The sequence below is a fragment of the Vanellus vanellus genome, assembly GCF_965231255.1.
Source record: "Vanellus vanellus genome assembly, contig: HAP1_SCAFFOLD_2109, whole genome shotgun sequence".
Taxonomy (NCBI): domain Eukaryota; kingdom Metazoa; phylum Chordata; class Aves; order Charadriiformes; family Charadriidae; genus Vanellus; species Vanellus vanellus.
Genome location: NW_028128732.1, coordinates 1 through 18,667, shown reverse-complemented (window position 1 = coordinate 18,667; position 18,667 = coordinate 1). Strand labels below are relative to the sequence as shown.

Below are 18,667 nucleotides of genomic sequence, written 5' to 3'. Positions count from 1 at the left end.
ATTGCCCCCTCAAACCCACTTTGAGCCCCCCCCCCTGAGCCCCCCAACTCCCCACCATATCCCCCCCCATCTGCATCTGGGGATTCCCCCACTGGCTCGTACAGGGGTTGTGCTCCCTATGGGCCGGGGGGAGTCAGTGCCCTCCCAAATCCCTCCCCGATATCTCCCCCAGCCCCATTGCCCCCCCAATCCCCCTTTGAGCCCCCCCAGTCCCCCCCAAGCCCCCCAACTCCTCCCAAACTCCCCCCACAGCTGCATCCAGGGATTCTCTGCTGGCTCGTACAGAGGTTGTGCTCCCTGTGGGGCGGGGGGGCTGGTGCCCCCCCAATATCCCCTCCCGCCCCATTGCTCCCCCAAACCCACTTTGAGCCCCCCCCGAGCCCCCCAAATCCCCCCCAAGTTGCCTCTGGGGATTCTCTGCTGGCTCGTACAGGGGTTGTGCTCCCCATGGGGCGGGGGGGGTCAGTGCCCCCCTTCCCACCCCCACCCCCCCCGCCCCCGGGGGTGCAGGGACCCCCCCCCCGTGACCCCCCCGCCCCCCCCCCAGGCCTGGAGGCGCAGCACCTGGGGGAGCTGCAGCGGGAGCTGGAGGCGGCGCTGCTGCGGGAGCTGCGGGGCAGTAAGGAGGGGCTGAGCCGCCCCGTGCTGGAGCTGGAGCTGTGCCGCAAACAGAGTGAGGGACCCCCCCGGGACCCCCCCGATTCCCCAAACCACCCCCCACCCCCCCCCCCCCCCAGTGGCATCTGGGGATTCTCTAGTGGCTCATACGAGGGTTGTGCGCCCACGGGGTTAGGGGGGGCTGGGGGGGGCTGCGCCTCCCAGTGCCCCCTCACTCCCTCAGCAGTACCCCCCAGTGCTCCCCCTCCTTTCCAATGCCCCCCAGTCTCTCCCAGCCCTTCCCAGTGCCCCCCAGTCCCCCCCCAGTCCTCTCCCAGTTCCCTCCCAGTTCCCCCCACTCCCTTCCAGTGCCCCTCAGTCCCCCCTCAGCCCTACCTCAACACTCCCAGTCCCTCCCAGCCCTTCCCAGTCCCCCCCAGTCCCCCTCCTAGCCCTACCTCAGCACCCCCAGTCCCTCCCAGTGCCCCCCAGTCCCTCCCATCCCAGTGCCCCCCAGTTCCTTACCGGTGCCCCCCCACCTCCTCCCAGCCCCCCCCCCCTCACTGCACAAGTGAATCCTGGGGGGGGGTTGGAGATGTCTTGCGCGGGGGAACCCCCCCCAAGTGGGGCCGTGGGGCAGAGGAGCCCCCCCAGTGGTGGTGCGGGGGGTGTGTGCTGACCCGCCCCCCCCCCCCCCGCCCCCCCCAGGCATGTTGGGGTACCAGGGGGGGCAGTTGGCTCTCTTCGTGCGGGTGGTGGTGGCCCTCCCCCGGCTGGTGGCCCCCGCCCGGCGGCTGCTGGAGCAGGGGCTGCGCTGGGGGGCGCTGGGGGTGCACCCCGCCCCCCTCTTCGAGGCCAACATCGACTTCGAGATCAGGTGAGGAACCCCCCCCCGGGACCCCCCCCGGGCCCCAAACTCCCCCTGGGACCCCCCCATCCCCAAACTGCCCCCTGGGACCCCCCCAGGCCCCAAACTGCCCCCTGGGACCCCCCCATCCCCAAACTGCCCCCTGGGACCCCCCCCGGGCCCCAAACTGCCCCCTGGGAACCCCCCCCAGGCCCCAAACTGCCCCCTGGGAACCCCCCCCCGGGCCCCAAAACTGCCCCCTGGGACCCCCCCATCCCCAAACTGCCCCCCGGGACCTCCCCCGGGCTCCAAACTCCCCCCGGGACCCCCCCATCCCCAAACTGCCCCCTGGGAACCCCCCCTCAGGCCCCAAAGTGCCCTCGGGACCCCCCCCCCGGCCCCAAACTGCCCCCTGGGAACCCCCCCTCGGGCCCCAAAGTGCCCCCGGGACTCCCCCATCCCCAAACTGCCCCCTGGAACCCCCCCAGGCCCCAAACTGCCCCCGGGGACCCCCCCCCGGCCCCAAAGTGCCCTCGGGACCCCGCCATCCCCAAACTGTCCTCTACGCCCCCCCCCCATCCCCAAACTGCCCCCGGGGACCCCCCTGTGTCCCCAAATTGCCCCCCCCAGGGGGTCATCTCCCTCTTGGGTTCCCCAAACTGCACCCCCCGGTCAATAATTTGCCCTCCTGGGCCCCCTGTTTGTCCCCCCCCGGGTCCCTTACCTGCCCCCCGAGGTCCCCATCTGCCCCTCGGGGCCCCCAAACTGCCCCATTTTTGCCCCCCCCATCCTACCCCCCCTCCCCCAGGGCTCCCCATCTCACCCAGGGTCCCCCATTTGCCCCCCCCCAGAGCCCCCCACTCACCCCCAGGGTCCCCCATTTGCCCCCCGGGGCCCCCAAACCGCCCCACTCCTGCCCCCCACCCCCCCCCATCTGACCCCCCCCCGTGCCCCCCCCAGGTTCATGGTGGACACGGGGCTGGTGGGGTGCTGCTGGGTGGAGGTGGAGAAGAGCCAGTACCGGTTGCGGGGGGCCCCCCCCGACCCCCCCGGCGCCCCCCCCGGGCCCCCCCCGGTCTCCCTGTGCCAGCTGGAGGCGGACGTGGGCTGGGGGGGGCTGCGCTGTCACCCCCCCGAGGGGCGCTGGCTCGGCCTCCCCCCCCTGCGCATCCTCAGCTTCGACATCGAGTGCGCCGGCCGCAAGGGTGGGGGGCAGGGGGGGGCGTGGGGGGGCGGGGGGCCATGGGGGGACAGCGGGGGGTGGGGGGACATGGGGGGACAGTGGGGGTGGGGGGCCATGGGGGGACAGCGGGGGTGGGGGGACATGGGGGGACATCAGGGGGTGGGGGGACATGGGGACAGTGGGGGTGGGGGACCATGGGGGGTGGGGGGCCATGGGGGGACAGCGGGGGATGGGGGACCATGGGGGGTGGGGGGCCATGGGGGGACAGCGGGGGATGGGGGACCATGGGGGGTGGGGGGCCATGGGGACATCAGGGGGTGGGGGGCCATTGGGGGGGACAGGAGGAAATAGGGACATCAGGGAGACATTGGGGGTGCAGAGGGAACATGGGGGTGTGGGGTGAGGGGGTTTTGGGGATGCGGATTTGGGGGTGAGGGGGACGTTGAGGTGAGGGGGACATTGGGGTGATGGGGACATTGGGGTTATGGGTGATGCGGATTTGGGGGTGATGGGAACATTGGGGTGATGGGAACATTGGGGTGATGGGTGATGGGGATGTTGGGGTGATGGGGACGTCGGGGTGACGGGGACATTGGGGTGATGGGTGATGTGGATTTGGGGGTGATGGAGACGTTGGGGTGATGGGGACGTTGGGGTGATGGGGATGTTGGGGTGATGGGTGATGGGGATGTCGGAGTGATGGGAACATTGGGGTGATGGGGACGTCGGGGTGATGGGGACGTCGGGGTGATGGGTGACGGGGACGTCGGGGTGATGGGGACGTTGGGGTGATGGGTGATGGGGACGTCGGGGTGATGGGGACGTCGGGGTGACGGGGACGTCGGGGTGATGGGTGACGGGGACGTCGGGGTGACGGGGCGCCGTGTCCCCCCAGGGGTGTTCCCCGAGGCGGAGCAGGACCCGGTGATCACGGTGGCGGGGGTGGTGCTGCGCCAGGGGGAGCGGGAGCCCTTCCTGCGCACCGTCTTCACGCTGGGGCCCTGCGCCCCCGTCCTGGGCTGCCGCCTGCTCAGCTTCCAGCGGGAGCGCGACCTGCTGCAGGTGGGGGGCTGGGGGGGCTCGGGGGGCTGGGGGGGGGCTGGGGGGGCTCAGAGGGGGCTGGGGGGCTCAGGGGGCATCTGGGGGGGCTCTCGGGGGGCTGGGGGGCGGCTGGGAGGGGTTTGGGGGGTGCTCAGAGGGGGCTGGGGGGACTGGGGGGATTCAGGGGGTGTCGAGGGTAGGGCTCAGAGGGGGCTGGGGGGTGGCTGGGGGGGCTGTCAGGGGGCTGGGGGGCGGCTGGGGGGGTTCAGGGGGTGTCGGGGGGGCTCAGAGGGGGCTGGGGGGCTCAGGGGGCATCTGGGGGGGCTCTCAGGGGGCTGGGGGGACTGAGAGGCGGCTGGGGGGGCTCAGAGGGGGCTGGGGGGCTCAGGGGGCTGGGGAGACTTGGGGGGCTGGGGGGACTGGGGGGCGGCTGGGAGGGGTTTGGGGGGTGCTCAGATGGGACTGGGGGGCTCAGGGGGCATCTGGGGGGGCTGGGGGGACTGGGGGGCGGCTGGGGGGGTTCAGGGGGTGTCGAGGGGGGGTCTGGGGGGCTCAGGGGGCATCTGGGGGGACTGGGGGGCGGCTGGGGGGGTTCAGGGGGTGTCGAGGGGGGGTCTGGGGGGCTCAGGGGTGACTGGGGGGGCTCAGGGGGCTGGGGGCAACTGGGGGACTCAGGTGGGGGCTGGGGGGGCTCTCAGGGGACTGGGGCGCGTCAGAGGGGGCTGGGGGTGCTTGGGGGTGGCTGGGGGGCATCTGGAGGGGCTCAGAGGGGGCTGGGGGGGTTCAGAGGGGGCTGGGGGGGCTCTCAGGGGGCTGGGGGGGTTGGGAGGGGTCAGGGGGGCTCACAGGGGGCCCTTGGGGGTCCTGCGGGGGCTCCAGGAGGTTCTTGGCCTGCGGGGGGGCTCGGGGGGTCCCGGGGTGTTGGGGGGGGGCCCTGGGGGGGGTCTCAGGGGGTTTTGGGGACCCCCCTGACCCCCCCCCCCAGTCATGGGCGGAGTTCGTGCGCATCGTGGACCCCGACATCGTGACGGGCTACAACATCCAGAACTTCGACCTGCCCTACCTGCTGCAGCGCGCACACACCCTCAAGGTGCCCCCGCGCCCCACCGCGCCCCACAGCGCCCCACAGCCTGCCCCCTGGACCCACAACCTGCCCCCCAGCCCCCCAGCCTGCCCCACAGCACCCCACAGCCTGCCCCACAACCCCACAGCCTACCCCACAGCGCCCCACAGCCTGCCTCATGGACCCCCAGCCTGCCCCCCAGCCCCCCAGCCTGCCCCACAGCGCCCCACAGCCTGCCCCCTGGACCCACGGCCTGCCCCCCAGCCCCCCAGCCTGCCCCACAGCACCCCACAGCCTGCCTCATGGACCCACAGCCTGCCCCACAGCCCCCCAGCCTGCCCCACAGCACCCCACAGCCTGCCCCACAACCCCACAGCCTACCCCACAGCACCCCACAGCCTGCCTCATGGACCCCCAGCCTGCCCCCCAGTCTGCCCCACAGCACCCCACAGCCTGCCTCATGGACCCACAGCCTGCCCCACAGCCCCCCAGCCTGCCCCACAGCGCCCCACAGCCTGCCCCACAACCCCACAGCCTACCCCACAGCACCCCACAGCCTGCCTCATGGACCCCCAGCCTGCCCCCCAGTCTGCCCCACAGCACCCCACAGCCTGCCTCATGGACCCACAACCTGCCCCACAGCCCCCCAGCCTGCCCCACAGCACCCCACAGCCTGCCTCATGGACCCACAACCTGCCCCACAGCCTGCCCCACAGACACACAACCTGCCCCACGGACCCCCACAGCCTGCCCCCCAACCTGCACCATGGACCCACAGCCAGACCCACAGCCTGCCCCATGGCCCCCCAACTCCCCCATCACCCCCCAGCCCCCCAACTCCCCCATCATGCCCTGGCCCCCCAAGTCCCCCCATGCCCCCCCAGCCCCCCAAGTCCCCCATCATGCCCCCCCAGCCCCCCAACTCCCCCATCATGCCCTGGCCCCCCAAGTCCCCCCGTGCCCCCCCAGCCCCACAACTCCCCCCCCCTGCCCCCCAGGTGGAGTCCTTCCCCTTCCTGGGGCGCATCCGGGGGCGCCGCACGGTGGTGCGGGATTCGGCGTTCCAGTCCCGCCAGTTGGGCCGGAGGGAGAGCAAAGTGGTGAGCGCCGAGGGGAGGGTGACGCTCGACCTGCTGCAGGTACGGGGGGGCCCCGGGGGGGTGGGGGGGGGTTATGGGGGGCCCCGGGGGGCTGGGGGGGGTTGGGGTCTTGGGGGGGGGGGGCTTTGGGGTGCAGCAGGGGGGTGTTGGGGTCCCAGAGGGGTCTGTGGGGGAGTGGGTGCAGTGGGGGGAATTTGGGGTGCCGGGGGGGAGTCTGGGGGATCCCACGGGGGTTCTGTGGGGGTCCTGTGGGGTCCCGTGAGGCAGTGGGTGCAGTGGGGGGAATTTGGGGTGCTGGGGGGGTCCTGTGGGGCAGTGGGGGGGGATATTGGGGTGCCAGGGGGTCCCGTGGGGGTGCTGTGGGGCAGCAGGTGCAGTGGGGGGGCTGTGGGGCGTTGTGGGGCAGCGGGTGCAGTGGGGGGGGGGCTGTGGGGGCGCTGTGGGGCAGGGGTGTGTTGGGGAGGCTGTGGGGCAGCGGGTGCAGTGGGGGGGGGCTGTGGGGGCGCCGTGGGGCAGGGGTGTGTTGGGGGGGCAGTGGGTGCAGTGGGGGGGGGCTGTGGGATGCTGTGGGGCAGGGGTGTGTTGGGGAGGCTGTGGGGCGCTGTGGGGCGCCGTGGGGCAGGGGTGTGTTGGGGGTGCTGTGGGGTGCTGTGGGGCGCTGTGGGGCGCCGTGGGGCAGGGGTGTGTTGGGGGTGCTGTGGGGCGCTGTGGGGCGCCGTGGGGCAGGGGTGTGTTGGGGGGGCGGTGGGGTGCTGTGGGGCGCTGTGGGGCGCCGTGGGGCAGCGGTGCTGCGGCCGTGCGCAGGTGCTGCTGCGGGACCATAAGCTGCGCTCGTACACCCTCAACGCCGTCAGCTTCCACTTCCTGCGGGAGCAGAAGGAGGACGTCCCCCACGGCATCATCACCGACCTCCAGGTGGGGCTCGGGGGGCCCCACGGCAGCGTCACCGACCCCCCTGTCCCCCCATGTCCCCCCATGTCCCCCCATGTCCCCTCGTGCCCCACCGTGTCCCCCCGTGCCCCACCATGTCCCCACCGTGTCCCCGCTGTCCCCAGAACGGCTCGGAGCAGACGCGGCGCCGCCTGGCCGTGTACTGCCTGAAGGGCGCTGTCCCCCCGTGTCCCCCCGTGTCCCCCCATGTCCCCCCGTGTCCCCTCGTGCCCCCTCGTGCCCCACCGTGTCCCCTCGTGCCCCCTCGTGCCCCACCGTGTCCCCCCGTGTCCCCCCGTGTCCCCTCGTGCCCCCCCGTGTCCCCTCGTGCCCCCTCGTGCCCCACCGTGTCCCCTCGTGCCCCCTCGTGCCCCACCGTGTCCCCCCGTGTCCCCCCATGTCCCCTCGTGCCCCACCGTGTCCCCCCGTGCCCCACCATGTCCCCACCGTGTCCCCGCTGTCCCCAGAACGGCTCGGAGCAGACGCGGCGCCGCCTGGCCGTGTACTGCCTGAAGGGCGCTGTCCCCCCGTGTCCCCCCGTGTCCCCTCGTGCCCCCCCGTGTCCCCTCGTGCCCCCTCGTGCCCCACCGTGTCCCCCCGTGTCCCCCCGTGTCCCCTCGTGCCCCCCCGTGTCCCCTCGTGCCCCCTCGTGCCCCACCGTGTCCCCCCGTGTCCCCCCGTGTCCCCTCGTGCCCCACCATGTCCCCCCGTGCCCCACCGTGTCCCCGCCGTGTCCCCGCTGTCCCCAGAACGGCTCGGAGCAGACGCGGCGCCGCCTGGCCGTGTACTGCCTGAAGGGCGCTGTCCCCCCATGTCCCCCCGTGTCCCCTCGTGTCCCCCCATGTCCCCCCGTGTCCCCCCATGTCCCCTCGTGCCCCACCGTGTCCCCACCGTGTCCCCGCCGTGTCCCCGCTGTCCCCAGAACGGCTCGGAGCAGACGCGGCGCCGCCTGGCCGTGTACTGCCTGAAGGGCGCTGTCCCCCCGTGTCCCCCCGTGTCCCCCCGTGTCCCCCCATGTCCCCCCGTGTCCCCCCGTGTCCCCCCATGTCCCCTCGTGCCCCACCGTGTCCCCGCCGTGTCCCCGCTGTCCCCAGAACGGCTCGGAGCAGACGCGGCGCCGCCTGGCCGTGTACTGCCTGAAGGGCACTGTCCCCCCGTGTCCCCCCATGTCCCCCCATGTCCCCCCATGTCCCCCCGTGTCCCCCCATGTCCCCTCATGCCCCACCGTGTCCCCGCCGTGTCCCCGCTGTCCCCAGAACGGCTCGGAGCAGACGCGGCGCCGCCTGGCCGTGTACTGCCTGAAGGGCACTGTCCCCCCGTGTCCCCCCGTGTCCCCCCGTGTCCCCCCATGTCCCCTCGTGCCCCACCGTGTCCCCACCGTGTCCCCGCCGTGTCCCCGCTGTCCCCAGAACGGCTCGGAGCAGACGCGGCGCTGCCTGGCCGTGTACTGCCTGAAGGGCGCTGTCCCCCCGTGTCCCCCCGTGTCCCCCCATGTCCCCCCGTGTCCCCTCGTGCCCCCCCGTGTCCCCTCGTGCCCCACCGTGTCCCCGCCGTGTCCCCGCTGTCCCCAGAACGGCTCGGAGCAGACGCGGCGCCGCCTGGCCGTGTACTGCCTGAAGGGCACTGTCCCCCCATGTCCCCCCGTGTCCCCCCATGTCCCCCCGTGTCCCCCCATGTCCCCTCATGCCCCACCGTGTCCCCGCCGTGTCCCCGCTGTCCCCAGAACGGCTCGGAGCAGACGCGGCGCCGCCTGGCCGTGTACTGCCTGAAGGGCACTGTCCCCCCGTGTCCCCCCGTGTCCCCCCATGTCCCCTCGTGCCCCCCGGTGTCCCCACCGTGTCCCCCCGTGTCCCCGCTGTCCCCAGAACGGCTCGGAGCAGACGCGGCGCCGCCTGGCCGTGTACTGCCTGAAGGACGCCTTCCTGCCGCTGCGGCTGCTGGAGAAGCTGATGGTGGTGGTGAACTACGTGGAGATGGCGCGTGTCACCGGCGTCCCCCTCAGCTACCTGCTGGCCCGGGGACAGCAGGTCAAGGTGGTCTCGCAGCTCCTGCGGCAGGTCAGAGGGGACGCGGGGACACCGGGGGGCCGCCAGGAGGGACCTGGGGGGACGTGGGGCCATTGTGGGGGACGTGAGGGGACAGGAGATGTGGGGATGGGGACAGGGGGCCACCAGGAGGGACCTGGGGGGCTGTGGGGCCACCAGGATGGACTGGGGGGGACAGGGGGCCACCAGGATGGACTGGGGGGGACGTGGGGCCATCAGGGGGGACATGGGGGGACAGGAGATGTGGGGATGGGGACAGGGGGCCACCAGGAGGGACCTGGGGGGGACAGGGGGCCACCAGGAGGGACCTGGGGGGCCATGAGGGCATTGGGGGGGACATGGGGCCATTGGAGGCTTTTGGGGGGGACAGGGGACATGAGGGCCACCAGGGGGGGACGTGGGGGCACAGGGGGATGGGGATAAGGGGCCACCAGGAGGGACCTGGGGGCACGTGGGGCCATCAGGGGGGCCGTGGGGGGACAGGGGGCCACCAGGAGGGCCCTGGGGAGACATGGGGCCATCAGGGGGGCACGTGGGGGGACAGGGGGCCACCAGGAGGGCCCTGGGGGGCTGTGGGGCCACCAGGATGGACGTGGGGGGACAGGGGACACAGGGATGGGGCCATGGGGCCACCAGGATGGACTGGGGGGGACAGGGGGCCACCAGGAGGGCCCTGGGGGGTCCTGGGGCCACCAGAGAGAGGGGGATGGCCCCCCCAGTGCCACTGTCCCCCCCCGGTGCCACTGTCCCCCGCAGGCGATGGCGGAGGATCTGCTGATGCCGGTGGTGAAGGCGGAGGGGGGGGAGGACTACGAGGGGGCCACCGTCATCGAACCCCTCAAGGGGTGAGGGGCTGTCCTGTCCCCCTCCCCCACCCCCGCACCCCCCCGGGACACCCCTCCCCCCCAGTTTTGCCCTCTGTGACCCCCACAGCCCCTCGTGACCCCCCCGACCCCAGTGACTCCCTGTGACCCTGTATGGCCCCATGACCCCCCTGACCCCCCATGACCCCTGTGGCTTCCTGTGACCCCCCGTGACCCCTCTCGACCCTGAGACCCCCATGACCCCTGTGACCCCCTGTGACCCCACGACCCCTGTGACCCCCCGTGACCCCCCATGAGCCTGTGACTCTCTGTAACCTCTCTTGACCCCGTGACCCCTGTGACACCCCTCACCCCTCATTTTGCCCCCCGTGACCCCCTGTGACCTCCCATGACCCCCTGTGACCCCTGTGACCCCCTCACCCCTCATTTTGCCCCCATGACCCCTATGACCCTCATGACCCCCTGTGACCCCCCGTGACCCTGTGACTCTCTGTGACCCCTGTGACACCCCTCACCCCCCATTTTGCCCCCTGTGGTGCCCCCGTGACCCCCCATGACCCCCTGTGACCCCCGTGACCCCCATGACCCCTGTGCCCCCCTCACCCCCCATTTTGCCCCCTGTGACCCCCCGTGACCCTGTGACTCTCTGTGACCCCCTGTGACCCCCCGTGACCCCCTGTGACCCCTGTGACCCCCATGACCCCTGTGCCCCCCCGTGACCCCCTGTGACCCCGTGACCCCCTGTGCCCCCCGTGCCCCCCGTGCCCCCCTCCCCCCCCCCTTTGCCCCCCGCAGGTACTACGACGCGCCCATCGTGACGCTGGACTTCTCCTCGCTGTACCCCTCCATCATGATGGCGCACAACCTCTGCTACACCACCCTGCTGCCCCCGGGGGGGGCCCAGCGCCTCGGGTGCGCCCCCCGCCGCCGCGCTGGGGGCACTGGGGGGCACTGGGAGGGGCTGGGGGGAACTGGGAGGGGCTGGGGGGGCACTGGGAGGGACTGGGAGGGGCTGGGGGGGCACTGGGGAGGGCTGGGGGGGCACTGGGAGGTGCTGGGGGGGCACTGGGAGGGACTGGGGGGATTAGGAGGGACTGGGAGGGCACTGGGAGGTACTGGGGGGGACTGGGGAGGGCTGGGAGGGCACTGGGAGGTACTGGGGGGGACTGGGAGGGACTGGGGGGGATTAGGAGGGACTGGGAGGGCACTGGGAGGTACTGAGGGGGACTGGGGAGGTACTGGGAAGGGCTGGGAGGGACTGGGGGGGATTAGGAGGGACTGGGGGGAACTGGGAAGGGCTGGGAGGGACTGGGAAGGGCTGATGGCCACTGGGGGGCACTGAGAAGGTTTGGGGGGTCACTGGGAGGAGCTGAAGGGCACTGGGAGAGACTGGGGGTACTGGGAGGGGCTGGGGGGGCACTGGGAAGGTCTGGAGGGCCACTGGGAGGGACTGGGGGGGCACTGGGAAGGGCACTGGAAGGTACTGGGGGGGGGGGGGATGACACTAGGAGGGACTGGGGGGAACTGGGAAGGGCTGGGAAGGCCCAGGGGGACACTGGGAGGCAGTGGGAGCCACTGGGAAGGACTTGGGGGGGGTATTGGGAGGGACTGAGAGCCACTGGGGGGGACTGAGGGGGTACTGGGGGGTACTGGGAGCCACTGGGGGGGACTGGGAGGCACAGGAAAGGTCGGGGGGGGCATCAGGAGGTATGAGGGGGACTGGAAGGGATTGGGGGGGCACTGGGAGGGACTGGGGGGGGGGCGCTGGGCTCTGTGGGGCAGCACCGGGGCGCCGTGGGGCAGTACTGAAGGGGGGGGGGGGGGGTTGTGGGGCAGCCGTGGGGCAGCCGTGGGTCCGGCCCCCCCCCGTGACCCCCCCTCCCCCCTCCCCCCCCCCAGACTGGGCCCCGACGACTTCATCCGCACCCCCACGGGGCAGTTGTTCGTCACCCCCCGTCTGCGCAGGGGGCTGCTGCCCCGCGTGCTGGAGGGGCTGCTGGCTGCGCGCAGGAGGTGGGGGGCGGGGGGGGTGGGGGGGGGATGGGGGGGGGATATGGGGCGGGAGGTGGGGGGATATGGGGGGGATGGGGGGCGGGAGATGGGGGGATGTGGGGGGGGAGATGGGGGGATATGGGGGGAGATGGGGGGATGTGGGGGGGGAGATGGGGGGGAGATGGGGGGGGAGATGGGGGGCGGGAGATGAGGGGATGTGGGGGGGATGGGGGGGATGGGGGGCAGGAGATGGGAGGATGTGGGGGGGAGATGGGGGGATGTGGGGGGGATGGGGGGCGGGAGATGGGGGGATGTGGGGGGGGAGATGGGGGGGATGGGGGGCAGGAGATGGGGGGATGGGGGGGGAGATGGGGGGATGTGGGGGGGTTGGGGGGCAGAAGATGGGGGGATATGGGGGGGATGGGGGGGAACAGGGGGCGGGAGATGGGGGGATGTGGGGGGGAGATGAGGGGATGTGGGGGGGGAGATGGGGGGATGGGGGGATGTGGGGGGGATGGGGGGCGGGAGATGGGGGGATGTGGGGGGGAGATGAGGGGATGTGGGGGGGGAGATGGGGGGATGGGGGGATGTGGGGGGGATGGGGGGCGGGAGATGGGGGGATGTGGGGGGGAGATGGGGAGGATGGGGGGCGGGAGATGGGGGGATGTGGGGGGGAGATGGGGCGATATGGGGGGGAGATGGGACGGGAGATGGGGGGATGTGGGGGGGAGATGAGGGGATGTGGGGGGGATGGGGGGGATGGGGGGCGGGAGATGGGAGGATGTGGGGGGGGAGATGGGGGGATGTGGGGGGGGAGATGGGGGGATGGGGGGATGTGGGGGGGATGGGGGCGGGAGATGGGGGGATGTGGGGGGGAGATGGGGAGGATGGGGGGCGGGAGATGGGGGGATGTGGGGGGGAGATGGGGCGATATGGGGGGGAGATGGGACGGGAGATGGGGGATGTGGGGGGGGATGTGGGGGATATGGGGGGCGGGAGATGGGGGGATGTAGGGGGGGAGATGGGGGGGATGTGGGGCGGGAGATGGGGGGGATATGGGGAGGATGGGGGGCGGGAGATGGGGGGATGTGGGGGGGAGATGGGGGGGATGGGGGGCAGGAGATGGGGGGATGTGGGGGGGTTGGGGGGCAGAAGATGGGGGGATATGGGGGGGATGGGGGGGAACAGGGGGCGGGACATGGGGGGATGTGGGGGGGAGATGAGGGGATGGGGGGGGATGGGGGGGATGGGGGGTGGGAGATGGGAGGATGTGGGGGGGGAGATGGGGGGATGTGGGGGGGAGATGGGGGGATGTGGGGGGGATGGGGGGCGGGAGATGGGGGGATGGGGGGGGAGATGGGGGGGATGGGGGGGAACCGGGGGCAGGAGATGGGGGGGATGTAGAAGGTGATATGGGTGGATGGGGGGCAGGAGACAGGGGGATGTGGGGGGGGATATGGGGGGGATATGGGAGGGCAGTGGGCAGGAGATGGGGGGACATGGGGGGATGGGGGGGACGGACACGGGGACGTGGGGGGGGGTCACGAGGGGGGACAGGGGGGTGTGGGGGGACATGGGGGTGGCACAGGGGGACAGCTCGGTCATCCCCCCCCGGGCAGCTGCAGTGTCTGTGGGGCCGCCGTGGGGCGGGCTGGGGGGTCCCCGGGGGGGTGTTGGGGGGTCCCTGGTGGTTATGGGGTCGCCTGGGGGTCCCTATGGGGCAGGTGGGGGCCCTGTGGGTCACTGTGGGTCCCGGCAGGGCGAAGGAGGAGCTGGCGCAGGAGCTGGGGCTGGGGGCAGCCGTGGGGCAGCAGGGGTGGCCGTGGGGCAGCTGTGGGTCGCTGTGGGTCACTGTGGGTCCCGGCAGGGCGAAGGAGGAGCTGGCGCAGGAGCAGGACGAGTTCCGGCGACAGGTCCTGGACGGGCGGCAGCTCGCGCTGAAGGTCAGCGCCAACTCCGTCTACGGCTTCACCGGGGCCCAGGCCGGGCGCCTGCCCTGCCTCGAGATCTCCCAGGTGAGCCCCACGGCTGCCCCACGGCTGCCCCACGGCGTCCCACGGCACCCCACGGCGCCTCACACCATCCCTTGTCACTGCCCCATGGCATAGCCCCACAGCGCTGTGGGGCAGCAGGGCGCCTGCCCTGCCTCGAGATCTCCCAGGTGAGCCCCACGGCTGCCCCACGGCTGCCCCACGGCACCCCACGGCGCCTCACACCATCCCTTGTCACTGCCCCATGGCATAGCCCCACAGCGCTGTGGGGCAGCAGGGCGCCTGCCCTGCCTTGAGATCTCCCAGGTGAGCCCCACAGCTGCCCCACGGCTGCCCCACGGCACCCCACGGCGCCTCACACCATCCCTTGTCACTGCCCCATGGCATAGCCCCACAGCGCTGTGGGGCAGCAGGGCGCCTGCCCTGCCTCGAGATCTCCCAGGTGAGCCCCACAGCTGCCCCACGGCTGCCCCACAGCACCCCACGGCGCCTCACACCATCCCTTGTCACTGCCCCATGGCATAGCCCCACAGCGCTGTGGGGCAGCAGGGCGCCTGCCCTGCCTCGAGATCTCCCAGGTGAGCCCCATGGCTGCCCCGCAGCATCCCACGGTGCCCCACAGCATCCCATGGCTCTGCCCCACGGCTCAGCCCCACAGCGCTATGGGGCGGCTGCTCCCTGTCCAAGCTGGGTGCCTGCCCTGCCCTGAGGTCTCTTATGTGAGACCCACAGCGCTGCCCCATGGCTGCCCCATGGCACCCCCCGGTGCCCCACGGCACCCCACAGCACACCGTGGTGCCCTACAGCACCCCATAGCACCCCACAGCATGTGCTGCCCCCCAACACAGCCCCTGCAGCATCCCCTGCCCCACAGCATCCCCTGCCCCATGGCATCCCCCTGCCCCACAGCCCCCCGATGTCCCCGTGTCCCCCCCCCGCCCCACAGCGCCCCACAGCCCCCCGATGTCCCCGTGTCCCCCCCCGCCCCACAGCGCCCCACAGCCCCCAGATGTCCCCGTGTCCCCCCCCGCCCCACAGCGCCCCACAGCCCCCCGATGTCCCCGTGTCCCCCCAGAGCGTCACGGGCTTCGGGCGGCAGATGATCGAGCGGACGAAGCAGCTGGTGGAGAGCAAATACTGCCTGGCCCAGGGCTTCCCCGCCGACGCCAAGGTGGGCTGGGGGGCACGGGGGGGGCACGGGGGGGGCACGGGGGGTCCCCAGGGAGGGAGTTTTGGGGGTCCCGGGGGGGTCCCGAGGGCCTGGGGGGGTCCTGGGGGGCCTCAGGGGAGCGAATGGCTCTCGAATCAGGGGGAGTTGGGGGGTTTGGGGGAGCCCTGGGGGGTTTCTGGGGGTCTGGGGGGGGTTGGGGGTCTCGGGGGGGGTTTGGGGGGTCTCAGGGGGGTCCCTGGGAGGATGTTGGGGGTTCCGGGGGGGTCCCGAGGGCCTGGGAGGGTCCTGGGGGGCCCCAGGGGAGTGAGTAGCGCCCTAATCAGGGTGAGTTGGGGGGTTTGGGGGAGCCCTGGGGGGTTTCTGGGGGTCTGGGGGGGGTTGGGGGTCTCGGGGGGAGTTGGGGGCCCGGGGAGGGGTTCTGGGGGTGTCAGGGGCGTCCCCAGAGGGGGGTTTGGGGGTCCCGGGGTGGGGGGGTCCCGTAAGAGGGAGTAGAGCCCATCGGGGGAGTCCCGTTGATGCCACAGTGGGTCCCCAGGTGGGAGGGGGGGGGACGGGGGGGGGGGTCGGTTTTGGGGGTCCCCGCGGGGGGGGCTGAGGCCGTGTGCCCCCCAGGTGGTGTACGGGGACACGGACTCGGTGATGTGCCGCCTGGGGGTGACGTCGGTGGCCGAGGCCGTGGCGCTGGGCCGGGAGGCGGCCGCGTGGGTCTCCGGCCACTTCCCCCCCCCATCAAACTGGAGTTCGAGAAGGTCGGGGGGGGCCCTGTCCCCGGGGGGGGTCCCCATGTCCCCGGGGGGGTCCCCAGAGGGGTCCCCATGTCCCCAAAGGGGTCCCGGTGTCCCCAGGGGGGTCCCTAAGGGGGTCTCCATGTCCCCGGGGGGGGGCTCTGTTCCCAGGGGGGTCCCCATGTCCGGGGGGGTCCCTGTGTCTCTGGGGGGGTCCCCGTGTCCCCAAGGGGGGTCCCTGTGTCTCTGGGGGGGTCCCCATGTCTGGGGGGGGGGGAGCTCCATGTCCCCAAGGGGGGTCCCCATGTCCGGGGGGGGGCTCTGTGTCCCCAAGGGGGGTCCCCATGTCTGGGGGGGTCCCTGTGTCTCTGGGGGGGTCCCCATGTCTGGGGGGGTCCCCGTGTCTGGGGGGGGTCCCTGTGTCCCCAAGGGGGGTTCCCATGTCCGGGGGGGCTCCCTGTGTCTCTGGGGGGGTCCCCATGTCTGGGGGGGAACTCCCTGTGTCTTGGGGGGGTCCCCATGTCTGGGGGTCCCCCCGTGTCTGGGGGGGTCCCCATGTCTGGGGGGGGGGGCTCCATGTCCCCAAGGTGGGTCCCCATGTCTGGGGGGGCTCCCTGTGTTTCTGGGGGGGGTCCCCATGTCGGGGGGGGTCCCTGTGTCTGGGGGGGACTCCCTGTGTCTCTAGGGGAGTCCCGTGTCTGGGGGGGGTCCCCATGTCTGGGGGGGGGGGCTCCATGTCCCCAAGGGGGGTCCCCATGTCTGGGGGGGAGCTCTGTGTCTCTGGGGGGGGTCCCCATGTCTGGGGGGGCCCCCAAGTCTGGGGGGGGTCCCTGTGTCTCTGGAGGGGGTCCCCATGTCTGGGGGGGGGTCCCTGTGTCTCTGGGGGGGGTCCCCATGTCTGGGGGGGTCCCTGTGTCTCTGGAGGGGGTCCCCATGTCTGGGGGGGTCCCTGTGTCTGGGGGGGGTCCCCATGTCCCCAGGGGTGTCCCCATGTCTGAGGGGGACTCCCTGTGTCTCTGGAGGGGGTCCCCATGTCGGGGGGGTCCCCATATCCCCAAGGGAGGTCCCCATGTCCGGGGGGGCACTCCCCACCCCCCTGGGCCATCCCCCCAGCCCCGCCGTTACCCCCACCTCCCCGGGGCCGTCCCTCCCTGTGTCCGTCCGTGTTCCCCCCCATCTCGGGGGGGGGCCCGGCTGAGCTTGCCCCCCCCAGGTGTACTGGCCCTACCTGCTGATCAGCAAGAAGCGCTACGCGGGGCTCTGCTTCTCCTCCCGCCCGAGGCCGGCGCCAAACTGGACTGCAAAGGGCTGGAGGCCGTGCGCAGGGACAACTGTCCCCTGGCCGCCAACCTCGTCACCTCCTGCCTGCGCCGCATCCTGCTGCACCGGTGAGGGGGGGCGGGGGGCGACGGGGGGCGGGCGCACCCCAAGGTTTTGGGTGACCCCCCCCCTGGGGGGGGGGGGGAGGGGGGGATGGGGACACACACACGCAGCCCCAAAGCCGCTGATGTGCCTCCTGGGGGTTGGGGGGCACCCGGGACCCAGCTGGGGGGGGTCTCACCCCCACCACCCCCACCTCCAGGGATGCTATGGGGGGGTTTGGGGTCCCTCTGACCCCCCCCAGGACGCTATGGGGGGGTTGGGGTTCCTCTGACCCCCCCCAGGGACGCTATGGGGGGGTTTAGGGTCCCTCTGACCCCCCCCAGGGACGCTATGGGGGGTTTAGGGTCTCTCTGCCCCCCCCCAGGGAGGGTATGGGGGGGTTTGGGGTCCCAGTGATCCCCCCAGGGATGCTAGGGGGGGGTTGGGGTCCCTCTGACCCCCCCAGGAATGTTATGGCAGTGTTTGGGGTCCCAGTGACCCCCCCAGGGATGCTATGGGGGGGTTTAGGGTCCCTCTGACCCCCCCCAGGGACGCTATGGGGGGGTTTAGGGTCCCAGTGACCCCCCCAGGGACGCTATGGGGGGGTTTAGGGTCCCTCTGACCCCCCCCAGGGACGCTATGGGGGGGTTTGGGGTTCCTCTGACCCCCCCCAGGGAGGGTATGAGGTGATGTGGGGACCCTCTGACCCCCCCCAGGGACACTGTGGGGTGATGTGGGGGTCTCCAGTCCCCCCCGAACCCCCTTATTCCCCCCCAGGGATGCTGTAGGGTGATATGGGGCACCCCTTGACCCCCCATTTCCCCCCAGAGACCCCGTGGGGTGACATGGGGGTCTCCACCCCCCCGAACCCCCATTCCCCCCCCCAGCGGCCCCGAGGAGACAGTGACCCCCACAGGAGCTGCTCTCAGAGACCTCCTGTGGCATTTGGGGGTCCCCCACTCCCCCCTTTTCCCCCCATATCCCCCCCAGAGACCCCATGGGGTGACGTGGGGTCCCCACCCCCCCCTGAACCCCCTTTTCCCCCCCAGGGACCCCGAGGGGGCGGTGGCGCACGCCAAGGAGGTGATCTCGGACCTGCTGTGCAACCGGGTGGACATCTCGCAGCTCGTTATCACCAAGGAGCTAACGAGGGCCGCCAGCGCCTACGCCGCCCCCCAGGCCCACGTCCAGCTGGCCGAGAGGTGGGGGGACCCCCCTGCACCCCAAAACTGCCCCAACCCCAAAACGGGGCACCCCGGGGGAGGGGGGGGGGGCGTCCCCAGATAGGGAGGCGCAAAGTGGGGGGAGACCCAAAATAGGGACACCCCCACCACCATCCCCCAAATGGGGACCCCCTAACGGGCACCCCAAAACGGGACCCCCAAACAGGGACTCCCTAATGGGGACCCCAAAGGTGGACCCCCAAATGGGCACCCCAAAACGGGGACCCCCAAATGGGGACCCCCTAAAGGGGGACCCCCAAATGGGCACCCCAAAACGGGGACCCCCAAACAGGGACTCCCTAATGGGGACCCCCTAAAGGGGGACCCCCAAATGGGCACCCCAAAACTGGTCCCCCAAATCTACCCCCCCCTAAACGGGACCCCAAATCTGTCCCCTCCAAATCCGCCCCCTCCAAATGGGGACCCCAAATCTCCCCTCCCCCCCAAATCTGCCCCCCCCATATGGGCACCCCAAAACTGCCCCCCCAAATCTACTCCCTCTCAAACGGGGACCCTAAATCTGTCCCCCCAAATCTCCCCCCCCCCCAAATCTGCCCCCCCCATATGGGCACC

At 72.4% G+C, this 18,667-nt stretch overlaps 1 protein-coding gene across 1 annotated transcript; it reads left to right on the top strand.

Annotated features, from left to right (window-relative positions):
* Nucleotides 1–547: 547 nt before the first annotated feature.
* On the top strand, nt 548–18,073 carry LOC309684088 (DNA polymerase delta catalytic subunit-like; the record flags this gene model as incomplete). Its single annotated transcript, XM_082500046.1, is given in 18 exon segments — nt 548–673; nt 1,306–1,474; nt 2,405–2,649; nt 3,523–3,689; nt 4,654–4,758; nt 5,730–5,870; nt 6,636–6,746; nt 8,627–8,818; nt 9,563–9,651; nt 10,426–10,542; nt 11,530–11,643; nt 13,490–13,637; nt 14,689–14,784; nt 15,397–15,502; nt 15,505–15,533; nt 16,723–16,780; nt 16,783–16,897; nt 17,921–18,073. Coding segments are annotated over 18 exon segments (2,281 nt in total), but the record flags the coding sequence as incomplete, so codon positions are not given.
* Nucleotides 18,074–18,667: the final 594 nt, after the last annotated feature.